Source organism: Miniopterus natalensis, chromosome 1 (genome assembly GCF_054644295.1).
Source record: "Miniopterus natalensis isolate mMinNat1 chromosome 1, mMinNat1.hap1, whole genome shotgun sequence".
Lineage (NCBI taxonomy): Eukaryota > Metazoa > Chordata > Mammalia > Chiroptera > Miniopteridae > Miniopterus > Miniopterus natalensis.
The window spans coordinates 117665172-117677670 of NC_142081.1; the positions used below are offsets into that span (position 1 = coordinate 117665172).

Here is a 12499-nt window from a genome sequence, read left to right on the forward strand (position 1 = left end):
ATTTATTAGATATGGGAGGAGCCTGGCACTGGAGAACAAAAGCACAGATATTTTGTGAAATGCCTAAGATAAAAAAATGTGTCAGGATACAACTCAACACCAAAACAAACAAACAAACAAACCAATTCAAAAATGAGCTGACAACCTCAATAGACATTTCTCCAAAAAGGACATACAGATGGCCAAAAGACAAATGAAAAGATGTTCAAGGTCTCTAATCATCAGAGAGATGCAAATTAAAACCACAATGAGGTATCACTTCACGCCTGTCAGAATGACTATCATCAATAAATCTACAAATGACAAGTGTTGGCGAGGGTGTGGAGAAAAGGGAACCCTTGTGCACTGTTGGTGGGAATGCAGACAGTATGGAGTTTCCTGAAAAAAATTAAAAATGGAACTGTCTTATGACCAAGCGATTCCACTTCTGGGTATATATCTGAAGAAACCCAAAATACTAATTCGAAATTATATGCACCCCTATGTGCATTGCAGTGTTATTTGCAATATCTAAGATATGGAAGCAATCCCAGTGCCCATCAATAGATGAGTGGATAAAAAAGTGGTGGTACATATATACAATGGAATATTGCTTGACCATAAAAAAGAATGAAACCTTACCATTGCAACAGCATGGATGGACCTAGAGGGTTTTGTGCTAACGAGTCAGTCAGAGAAATACAAATACCATGTGATTTCACTTACATGTGGAATCTAAAGAACAAAATAAATGAACAAATAAAATGGAAACAGACTCATAGATACAAAGAACAGACTGATGGTTGCCGGGGGGGGGGGGGTCAGAGACAGGGTAAAAAAGGTAAAAGAATTAAGAAGTATAAATTGGTAGTTACAAAATAGTCGTGAGGATGAAAAATACAGCACAGGGAATACTGCCAATAACATTGTAATAACTATGTATGGAAATACCAGGGGGAACACTTTGTAAAGTATGTGATTATCTACAATTTTGCTGTATACCTGAAACTAATACAAAATAATATTGAATATAAACTCCAATTGAAAAATTTTAAAAATGTGTCAGGAGAGAAATTCACACTACTAATTTTCCCTAATATCCCTTTTAATTTTTAATTTTTTTATTTTCCCCTTTAACTATCCAGGAAAACAGTATACAGAATTTTTTTATCTACATTTTGTAAAATTATAAACATGATTTACTAATATCTGCATATACTATTTTTACAAACATTACTAAAAGGCAAAGTGATAGGAGCTAACTTTTAATAAGGAATCTCAAGTTCTTTAATAAAGAACTTCAAAAATACTCAGGTGCTTATACCTTTCTGAAGTATTAATTATGGATCTGACGGCTCTACCTTTGGGCTCAAAACCACACATGTTGTAATGACAATAATGGTAAAGAATCATTAAGTATTCATTGCTGCTTTGTCAATCAAGAATTCATGTCACTGGCGAAATGCCCCAGAACTCATCAAACTACATTGCATCTACAAAATGTTACGAAATTGTCATCAGGTCAAAAACTTTTAGACTTACTTAAGGTTTTCTATAACTCATCCTGGCTGCAAGTGGTGTTTTATCATTCAAGTAACTTTTTTTACAAAAAGTAATGTTTATTGAGATAACTCCAGATTCATATGTGGTTGTAAGACATAAAATAGAGAAGTTCTTGTACACATTTTCCAGTTTTCCCCAACACTGGTATCCTGCAAAACTATAGCATATTATAACAATATTGCCATCAATACAATCCAGCAATCTGGCTCCATTTCCCCGTTTTGCTTGTACTCACTCTTGTCAGTGATATACAAGCTCTAGACCACCACACTCAACAGCTCCCACCACGAGGGTCCCTAGAGTTGCCCTTTTATAACCACACGATTGACTTCCACACCCCTGGCTCTCTAACCTCTGACTGTATGGCCTCCATTCCTAAAATATTGCCATTTGCAAAACATTATATAAATGGAACAACAGATTATGTGACCCTTTGAGATTGGCTTTTTTCACTTGGCGAACCTTCCCGGTGACTTGTCTGAAGTGTCAGTCCGTCCATAGTTTGTTGTAATGGAGGAGTTGTATTCCATGGTGTGTATGTCCTTGAGTTCGTTTAACTATTCAACTGTTGAGGGGCATTTGCACTGATTCTAGGTTGGGCCTATTCCAAATAAAGCTGCTATGAACATGGATAGACGGGTTTTTATGTAAACATAGTTTGCATTACTCTGGGATAAATGCCCAAAGTGAAATTGCTGGATCTTATGGTAAGTGCATGTTTAGTTGTATCAGAAACGACCAAGCTGTTTTTCAGAGTGGCTGTACCATTTTATGTTCCCACTTGCAATGGATAAGTGATGCAGCTTTCCACATCCTTGCCAGGACTCGGGTGTTTTGTCACTGTTTTTATTTTAGCCATTTTGAGAGGTGTGCAGCAATATCTGATGGTGGTTCTCATTTACCTTTTCCCTAGCAGCTAGTGATGTTGAACGTCTTTCCATATGTTTATTTACCATCTGTATATCATCTTTGGTGAAATATCTGTTCATATCTTTTGCTCATATTCTAATTGAAATTTTGTATTTTTACTATTGGGTTTGAGAGTCCTGTGTATATTCTAAACTGTAATCTGTTGTCAGATATGTGCTTTGTGAATCTTTACTCCCAGTCTGGAGCCTATTTATCAACCTCTTCAGAGAGGCATTCACAAACAAAAATATTTTTTATTTTGGTGAGACAGAATTTATTATTTTTTCTTTTTATGGATCATTCATTTTATGTTTAGTCTAAGAGCTTTCCACCTATCTCTAGATCCTGAAGCCCTTCTGCTCTTTTTCCCCAAGAAAGTTCATAGCTATATATTTTACATTTCAGTCTATGGTCTACTTTGAGTTAATTTTTGTATAAGGTGTGAGGTTTAAGTTTGCTTGCTGTAGGTGGGTTCTTCTTGCTGGTTCTGCCCAACAACTTTTATATTCCTTGTCAGAAATAGGAGTCTCAGGTCAGCAGGGAAAAAGAGCACTTCCCCAGGCCACTTAGTTTGAGCAGGGCTCTGACTGGACCCCACCTGCTGGGGTGTTGGCTTGGCCTGATGTCAGAGGGACTCCCATTCCATCCAGAAGGAACATGGGCCTAAGTAACTTTTGAGATCCATTCTTAGAATTAAAGAACTTTAAAGTCTTACATCTATACATTAGCTGTTGATTCAGTCCATGAGAGAGAGAGAAAGTTCATTCATTTCATGAAAAAAGCAATTAGGAAAAGTGTATATTAAATGCATTTTATTATGTAAGTATTTTATATAAGCATGGGATTTTTTTACCGAAACAGTAAGCACAGATCAATCAGATATAAAACATAATTTGAGAGATGGCGTAATAATAATATTAACAATAAAAGTCACGTTTGTTTATTAGGTGCTGTTATATTGCAAATACTGAACACTATGTTATTATATCATATTATTACCTCTAATGCTTAAAACAATCCTATTAAAGTGGGATTTGTTCTCTTTATTTTATGGTTGAGTAACTAAAAGCTCAAATGTTTAATTAGCTCACAGAGGAACATGCAGGTGGTAAATGCAAGAGATATGAATAGAGTGCAGGCTAATGTGAACTTAAGGCTTCTGTCCTTTCCACTAAAGGCATAGCCTATTAGAGATAAAACCTATAAGATGAAAAAGAGCACAGATGGAATGAATTTATAATACAGTCATCATGGTCATAAGTCAATGAAAAGTGAGGTCAGTGCCACATGAGCAGTATTTGTAAGACAGCTATTGACTGCCTCACTGTCACGATTTTACATGGGCCTTCCTCGTGGTCTTTTCAGCTTGTGGGCTCTTAAGGCCAAGGAGAAGGCTGCATTAGCCACCTCTCTAGGCTTCTGTAATTTTTATGGCATACTTTAAATGCTGCCTGTAATGCAGCCTTACATTCATTCTATCCCACAGGATCTATTAGGGAGAGGGAGAGGGAGAGAAAGAGAGAGAGAGAGGAAACTAAGAAATAAAACAAACAAATCTGGCTTCTCTCTTTAGTTTTTACAGAAAAGAAGAACCATTAATGCTCATGAGAATTTAAGAAGGCCAAAAAAGAATCCCTTAAGTTATTTTTTCCATGTAGTAGCAAACAAAAAGTCACATGACAATATGTGTTGTGGTTCAAAGTTTAACTCCTAATAGTTGAGATTTTTCACTTTTTAAAAAATCTCCCCTGCTTTCGTCGATTTTTAGAGAGGGAGGAAGGGAAAAAGAGAGAAACATTGGTGTGTGACAGAAACATCACTCGGTTGCCTCCCATACGCACCCTGACCAGGGATCGAACCTGCAATCTTTTGGTGGACGGGACAACACTCCAACCAACTGAGCCACCTGGCCAGAGCAAGATTTCTCACTTTTTAATGCAAGAAATCCAAGTAGAAAAATTGTCCTTTTCTTACTTTGAGATGCAATGAGTCATTTCTATTCTAAATGTTTATGTTCACAAAACCAGTTCTGCTTCAAATAAATAAACAGGCCCACTCACCTTCACAAAGCTGTTCTGACACTGTCCATCGCCACTGGGGATTAGGAAGTTGTTGTCAAAGCGAAGCTCCAAGTGATTACTTTCGTGAGTAATGACTGTCCAGGAACATCTGCTGTTCTCGGGAAAATTCTGAGGCCAGTGAGGGGATTTGATTGTACCGTTATCTGAGTGAAGAATTCCACCACAACCTTAAAAAGTGTCATGGAGAAAGTCATTACTTTGCGAGGAAAAGAACAATGTTGATAACCCAAGACTTCTAGAGAAGACATTTCTAAATATGAGATTTCAGTTCGTCTTTCCTTACGTATGAGTCACTGGGCTTTGGGGCAGGTATACAACAAGAACATTTAATAAATGTAAAGTGCATTGAGTGCACAGGAAGCCCCAGCTGTTACTGTTTTGTCACAGCTCCGTGAGCTCGACTGAGAACTCTAATCCTTGTCATAACGAGGATGGACTTCTATCCTGTCTTCAAACAATATCAGTATGTTTTAGTCCCCTGAGGCTATGTAATATTTGTGGCCCAGCAATCCCAAATTCTGAACTTTTTATCACGAACACATGAGAATACAAGTCTACTCATTTGTAATTTTACTCTAACACACAGGACTAGAGCAAATGATTTAATTCTTCCATTAAGCACCATGATTCATTCATATTAAAACACTGACAGACGGAAATAAATTATATGGATTGACATAAACAAAAATCTAGAATTATTTTATATTATTGAAATACATACTTAAAATATGACAGAAGAAAAAAGTATGAATTCAAGACAGAATGAAGTCAAATTAAAGAGTACTCCCTGAATCTATTGCTTTCAAACCCTTGGAAAAATCAGTGGTTCATCTAAAACTCCCCTCTGACTTCAACAGCAACCAGTGGCTTAATGAGGGAAAATCTGACTCATTCATAAAGATCATGATAACTGACTCTCCTGGAAAGAATTGTCCAGTGTGTGTGACATTGCAAGTCTTTAAAGAAATCCTGACTAAAGTCTCCACAGCAAGTTCTTATATTTTCTGGGAATTTCCATGAAGTTCATACTTTATATGCACAAAAGTTCCATCCTTTGAAATCAAATGTGCGATTATTTGCCATGCACTACAGGCAGAGCATTCATTCTTAAATCACAAATCTTATCCTGTTATTTTGCAGCTCAGCACTCTTCAGTGGCTCCCCACTGCTTAAAAGGTACTGTGGGAGCTCAGGCTCTTCATGAGGTCACCACTGATCTTCCTGCCACCGGCTCACCATTCAAAGGTCCTCCTCCAGGCTCCAAATATGTTAAATTACATGTAATTCCAACACATCTATTCTATTACTTATGATTCTGTGGCTATGGAGGCAGAACTGCAAAGTGTTAAGATCCAAGTTTCTGGCTCCACTGTCTTTATTCAAATCTTGACTCTAGTGATTATTATTTACATGACCTTGGCAAATGATTAACCCATGTATCCTAAATTTCCGCATGTGCGAAATGGAATAAAATGTGTAATGGTATTTTGTCTTCCTCACAGGGTTGCTACACGAGATGATACATTTAGAATTGAGTCCTCAGAGAGTAGGTACAAAATATATACTTGTTGGATTAGTTATTAAATTTTTTAAATAACTCAGTGAAAAAAGACAGTAAGCGCAGAGAATGTTTCTTTTACCTAAAGTTTGCGTGCTCCATGTAGCATAAAATCCACCATTTTGCACCGAATGGTCTGAGTTAAAAATCACCACCAGCTGGTTAGAACCAGACTGGATTGGACTGGGGTTTGAACTCCCACAATACTGTCCTATTATGGGCGATCCAGGAGAACCACCATTCTTGACAGTGACAGAGTCCCAAGAACAGGTTAAATGGTTTTCGATATCAAAGTCACTAAATGTAAGCTGCAGGAGAGAAAAGAAATAATGAGGCACTCTTATTATTTTATAAGTGAGTTTATCTACATAGAGTTAGATAAGGTCCCCACATATTGTTTTATTTTGTTTTAATTTATACAATTTTATATTTATGTCTCTTATTTAATTCTCCCCTACCCTCCTCCTCTCTTTTTCCTTATTGGAGTTTCTCTTAGAAATTGTGAGAAGGGATATTTCTCTCCAAACTGGAGTCATTAGGGGGAGCTCCTCAGTCCCCTGGGCTGGGATGGCAAATCATATCAAGAACATGAATACACCTCTCTCCTGGACGCAGAGTTATCTTCTACATATAGCTTCTCCAATGCTTGAAAAAGCCCATCATTCATTAATTGTACACTTACAGATGTCAATGTATATACTCTAATGGAGACTTTTAGGGAGAAAATGATTTGACTGCAAGATCAAAAACCTAATATTTGCTTAGTAAAAGAACTCTGTTCCCACACAGGACATGATATTGTAGTTCCACAGTTTCAAAAGTAATTTACTCAGTCATCAGAACTCACAGTGAGGGTATGGCCTTGGGGAGCTTCCAACAACCAAGCACAGTGGGTCAGGCTGTCATATAAGGCTGGATAGTTGGGGCTTGTGATCACTCCACTCTCACCTATCTGTATTCCACCACAGTCTGAAATTAGATTTGTAACCTTCTAAATAAGATGGGAAAAAAACCCAAGCCCTGCAAATCCAAGGTAAGTAATACTTAAAGGTGTCATATTTTATGATTTAAAAATACAATAAATGAATAAATTTGTGAAATTGGATAAAAGCAAAGTAAAACTGGGTGCAAGATTAGAAATACACAGAATGGTATATAGTCACATAGTGGAAATAGGTTCAAGTTTAGTATGAAGCAAAAAGAAGATAATCTCTACCATAAACGGAGACTAAATAGATGTGTGTATAACTGAGAGTAAATGTACTAGGGACAAAGTAAATAACAATGCCTCTCCTGAAAAAAACTACTCCAGCGAAAATAAATTATAAGCTGGAAGAATATAATTAGTACCATAACAAAAGACTTTGTCACTTGATAATAAACACATATGTCTGTAGTCAGTTATTAAAGTATACGTTAGCATAGCAAGTGCAAGTGCAGATAAATTTATAAAGCATAGTATGGTATGATGTTTCATACAAATAATACTGCCTCCTGAAGTCTGACTCCTTTCTTTCAATCTAATAAAGAAAAATAATCTGACAAGATGGTTGATTGTGTAGATAATCAATGTCACTCCTCCCAATCAACCAATTGATTATAACACAAAAGATGTTAGATAAAACTATCACCAAAACATATTTTGATTCATATCCAGACATAATGGAAAGAAAGGAGATTTCCAAAATCAACAAACAGTAAGTGTACTCAGATTCTGAGGGGTAATCTCAAAAGGAAAGTATATTTGTCTGAGAGGATACAGAACCAAGACGTGGGCCCCAGGGATTGGGGTCTAAGGTTTTGATGACCAGAAAGAAGGAGAACATATGGCCTTGGACCTCCACAAAACCAAGGACTGGAGTTGAGGATGTTACATAAAGTTGGGGGTCTAAAAGGACTGCCATGTTAGTGAAAAGGAACTAGAAAAACTTCAGTGGCCCAAAGAAGCAGCATGGAGTAGTCCTGCCCGTCTTGGGTGAAATTTTCAGGTGCAAAATGAATGTCACAGATGCGAATCCAACACAAAACATTAGCAAATAATATTCAGTAATATGTTCAAAACATACATCATGACCAACCAAGGTTAATCCTGGAAATCAAAGAATGATTTAACAAGACAAAAGTATTTCAATATAATTTATCACATTAACACGTTAGAGGAGGAAAAATAGGATCATCTAAATAGATGCAGAAAAATTATTTGATAAAATTTAATACCCATTCACAGTAACAAAAAAGAGGCAAACAAATTTTCATACACTAAGGATTTAAGGGACTTTCTTTATTCTGATGAGTTTTTTTTAAAATCCAAGAGTAACCAGTATATTTAACAATGAAATGTCATAGGCATTGACGTTAAGGTCAAAACAAGATGCTATCATCTCTTCCATTAAAAATTATGATGATGGTTTAGTTATTGAAATAATACAAGAAAATAAGCACTGTCATTTGCAGAAGATATTATTTACGTAGAAAAAACAAAAATAATTATGGACAAACTACTAAAACTAATGAAAGTATAGCAAGGTCTCTGGGCTAAAGATCAATGTAAAAAAATTAAAAAATTCCTAGATATCAGCAACAACCAATCAGAAAATGTAATTTAGAATGTCTTGTTGACATTGGCAATGAAACCAATTGCAACCTAGAAATAAATCTAACAAAATATATAGGATGTCCCGCCCAAAATGTATACACACACTTGAATAATTATAAAGGCAGCATTTATTAAAATACATTTCATTTTCAAAATTGAGCTATCAGCTGTTAAAGTATGTATACAGTTTTGGGGACACCCTGTATATGAGCTCTTTACAGAAAATATTATAAAAATTGTATCTACTATCTTATTGCCAGAGTTTGAGAGCTTAATCAGAAGTCTTACCTGTAAAGAAATACTCTGCATGGAATCCAATATGTTCTACACGTTCATTGGTGACAAAGTGTATCCATACCTGAGGATAAGGTATTACCAGTGGCACTGTAGATGCTACAGGTCCACAAAGTCTCCATATCAGAGGCCCATCAGCATCACCTGAACAAAATAACACACCAAGTGCCATTATTTATACTGCTTTTAAGAAATATAATCAGTGAATTCAGTAGGAATCAATAATAAAAATAATTTCAAGGTATTCACTGACACGTTTAAATTCTTCTTTAAAAACAGACATTTCAAAAATGTCCTCTCCATCTCTGTCAACTGCAAAAGAAAGAGTCCCTCCAGCAGGATAACATTTTTTAAAATGCCTTTTTTTTTTTTTTTTTTTTATGGGCCTCTTTCTCTAATATAGGTGCCATTTTTTTCCAATTTGTGTTTTCATAATTATTTTAGCATATCTAAATAGAAATGGTACTAATTTAAAAAAAACTTTAGGTTGTGCCTCTTTTTTAGGAAGTAAGAAATATAATGCCAACAGTGACAAAATACATTATCAAGATAAAAGTGATAAGTACTTAATATTTTAATGATTTCTTCACTGTATTTAATCAACTAAAATAAATGGTATTAGTACTCGGGCCAAGAACTATCATATTTGGAGCTGAATATTTTTATGAAGGTTACTTTTCACAGTAATTTGACTAACATTTACAGTGCATCTGCAGAGCTCACACTTATCTGCTCTCTCTTTTTTTAGTCAAACAGCAACACTGATCTTATAAGTCAACAAAAGATAGAATTTTAACTGTCTCTAAAGTGAGGAAGCAGAGAGAAGGTTGCATTTAACAGATATACAGCTGCTTTATTTGATTCTATAAGGCAGTGGTTTTCAGCCAGGTGGCGGTGGTGAGGGTTTACCAGAATCACATGGAGAACATTCTCAAACTACGGCTTCCATCTCTCTCAAGCCCTCTCTAGGTTGGTCTATCTCAGGGAGCCCAGACGGCTCTCCTGCCGAGGTAGTTGGTCTGTGACCATAGACTTTACCTAATATTCCTTCTAGAAAACTGTCCTCCCATCACTGATTCTTAAAGTTGCCCCAGAACATCGCCATCAGCAAACTACATTAGCTTTTGCTGCTTTCAGCCTCTTTTCCTTTAGATTTTGCAATAACATGGGATTTGGTGAACCTTGGACAGCACAGATGGTCTAAAATGTTACTTCCCTTCTCTTTGTTTTTTTTTTTACCAGGAAAAGAGTGCCAATGGATAATCTATGCCCTGACTACAGGAAAGGACTCAAATGGACTCATCTTTCACGAATGAGGGTACTTAAACATTCTTAAGAGAATTATGGTTTACCAAGTACACCTCAGTCCCTTTCTATCATGACATCAGCGACAAGCTTGATGGCTCTGGGGACGATTCCTCACATAGCTTCCATGTGCCTCTCCATCTGGTGCATTTCAAAACTTCTTTTGACTTCTAAGGCCTAAGTAAAATTCCACAGCCACTTTCGTGAATCCTGTAAATTCAGTAATCCACTGACACTGACCATGTTATGTTCCAGTCTCTGGGGAGTCTTGAGTTGAAGACTCAAGATTACAGTTGAAGGGGCCACCTGAACCCAATAAGAGTGAAAACAAACCAGAATCTCTCATCAATTGAGACATATGATCTGGTTATAAACACTGACTCATCTCTCTCACTGCTCATAGGGCATGTGTTCCTTAGCTGGGCACACACAGAATTACAGCTTTGTCTGACCAACATTCTTTTAAATCCTACGTGCGTATATTACAGCCATCTGACTCCTTTCATCACTGGTGGTCTCTGGGCATCAGAAAAATACTGTAGATAAATGGGAGAACATGGTCTTAGATTGAACTCACCCACTCGGAACTCTAAGACATCAAATTGGCAGTCTTGGTGACTTTCTAGGTAAAAATTCACAAAATGAATGTAAATAGATGAATTTCCCTGATTTGGATTGCTGAGAGTCCATTCACAGTTTAGGTTTCTTGAGTAATTGCTGACTCCATTGTAGCCAGGAGAAGTAAAGTTTCCTTCAGGGGAATTTGTAAGGGACCCGCCACACACTAAAAAAAACAAAAGGCAACAGAGAAAGTAGCAGTAAAATTCATGCCATGACAGAAGACACAAACAATATAGGAACAATCAGTAAAATAACAGCAGCAACATTTTTACTGTTTCCATTCTTTTTCCTAGACGAAGTCCAGGTTGTGGGTAAAGGGCTGGCTCATGCATGCAAACTTTGGAAGAAGTTCCTGTGGGTTTAAAACATATTTTGTGCAAAAATAAGCAACTTCTTTATTTCCCTGTAGGTGAAGGATAAGTGGGTGGCATTTGGCTGTGTATTGATATCTCCTAATTTTGGGCCTACTGTTCATAATACTTAATTTAGAGGAATATTGAAATATAAAGTGGTCCCAATGGCTTCTAATTAGCAATTCTCCACTGTATCCAAGAATTTAATTGGATCAAACAGATCATATAACATTACTGTGCCAATAAATTTTTCCTTTTGAATAGAAAATACTCTGCATATCAATAAAATATCAATTTTTTTTTAATATTTAGTTTAAACTTTCCTAAATTTAAAACCTCTTAGATAATAACATCAATCCAGAAAGGAGGATATTTAGAATAGAAAGGCCATTTGTTGCTTAATTTTTAAATACTCTATGTCAAATGTGAACCCCTCATTCATTTACACTGGAAATGTGTGTAAGGATGAATGACTAAGAAACAATAAAATCTGTCTGAAATTAATGTAGTTACTTTCTGGAAAGGAATTACCTTCTTAGAGGTATATGTCCTCTCAGCATGAAAGAATAACAGAGGACTACAGAACTGGAAACCAACTCTAACGGCGACATTGCATGAAACTGAGCTAGCACCTCTTCTAATAGCATTTGTTAAAGTTTTAATTCACAGTGGCAGCCTTCTTCCCAAAACCAAAAGAATTTTTTTTTTTTTCAATCTGGGTTTTCTATTTGGTTATGCATGTCGTCTTTTTTTTTTTTTTTAAATATGTCTTCATTGATTTCAGAGAGAGGAAAGGAGAGGGAGAGATAGAAACATCAATGATGAGAGAGTCATTGATCAGCTGCCTCGAGCCCACAACCTGGGCATGTGCGAATCGAACCCCGATCACCTGGATCTTAGGTCAACGCTCAACGCTGAGCCATGCCCGCCCGGCCGGGCAATGCGTGTCTGTCTTATGTTGAAGATCCTAGGTGTAACTTTAATCACTACTGTTGGCAGTAGCTGTGGCAATGCATAGGCATTTATAACACCCTATATTACCCGCATCTTCACTGGATGTGTAGGAAGCAGTGAAGCCTCCATATGGCCTGGATCCATCGGTGAAATAAATGACTTTCATTGTATTTCCTGAAGATCTGATCTCATCACTTATATTCACACTGCTACACAGCTTCCCGAGCTGGGGTGAGTTACTTCTAATGCCATTGAATACCTGTTAGAAAAACAGTTTAACCTTTAG

The 12499-nt window shown here is 36.5% G+C and overlaps 1 protein-coding gene across 1 annotated transcript in view; it reads right to left on the bottom strand.

Moving 5' to 3' along the window:
* Positions 1 to 12499, bottom strand: part of CUBN (cubilin) — a 256784-nt gene that overhangs the window by 60447 nt on the left and 183838 nt on the right. Inside the window, exons 49-54 of the mRNA XM_016213239.2 lie at positions 12301 to 12472; positions 10863 to 11069; positions 8975 to 9124; positions 6938 to 7059; positions 6173 to 6398; positions 4512 to 4699 (exon numbers count right to left, since the gene is read on the bottom strand). Of these exons, the coding sequence (XP_016068725.2) occupies positions 4512 to 4699; positions 6173 to 6398; positions 6938 to 7059; positions 8975 to 9124; positions 10863 to 11069; positions 12301 to 12472 (1065 nt within the window). The remainder of the gene's footprint in view (positions 1 to 4511; positions 4700 to 6172; positions 6399 to 6937; positions 7060 to 8974; positions 9125 to 10862; positions 11070 to 12300; positions 12473 to 12499) is intronic.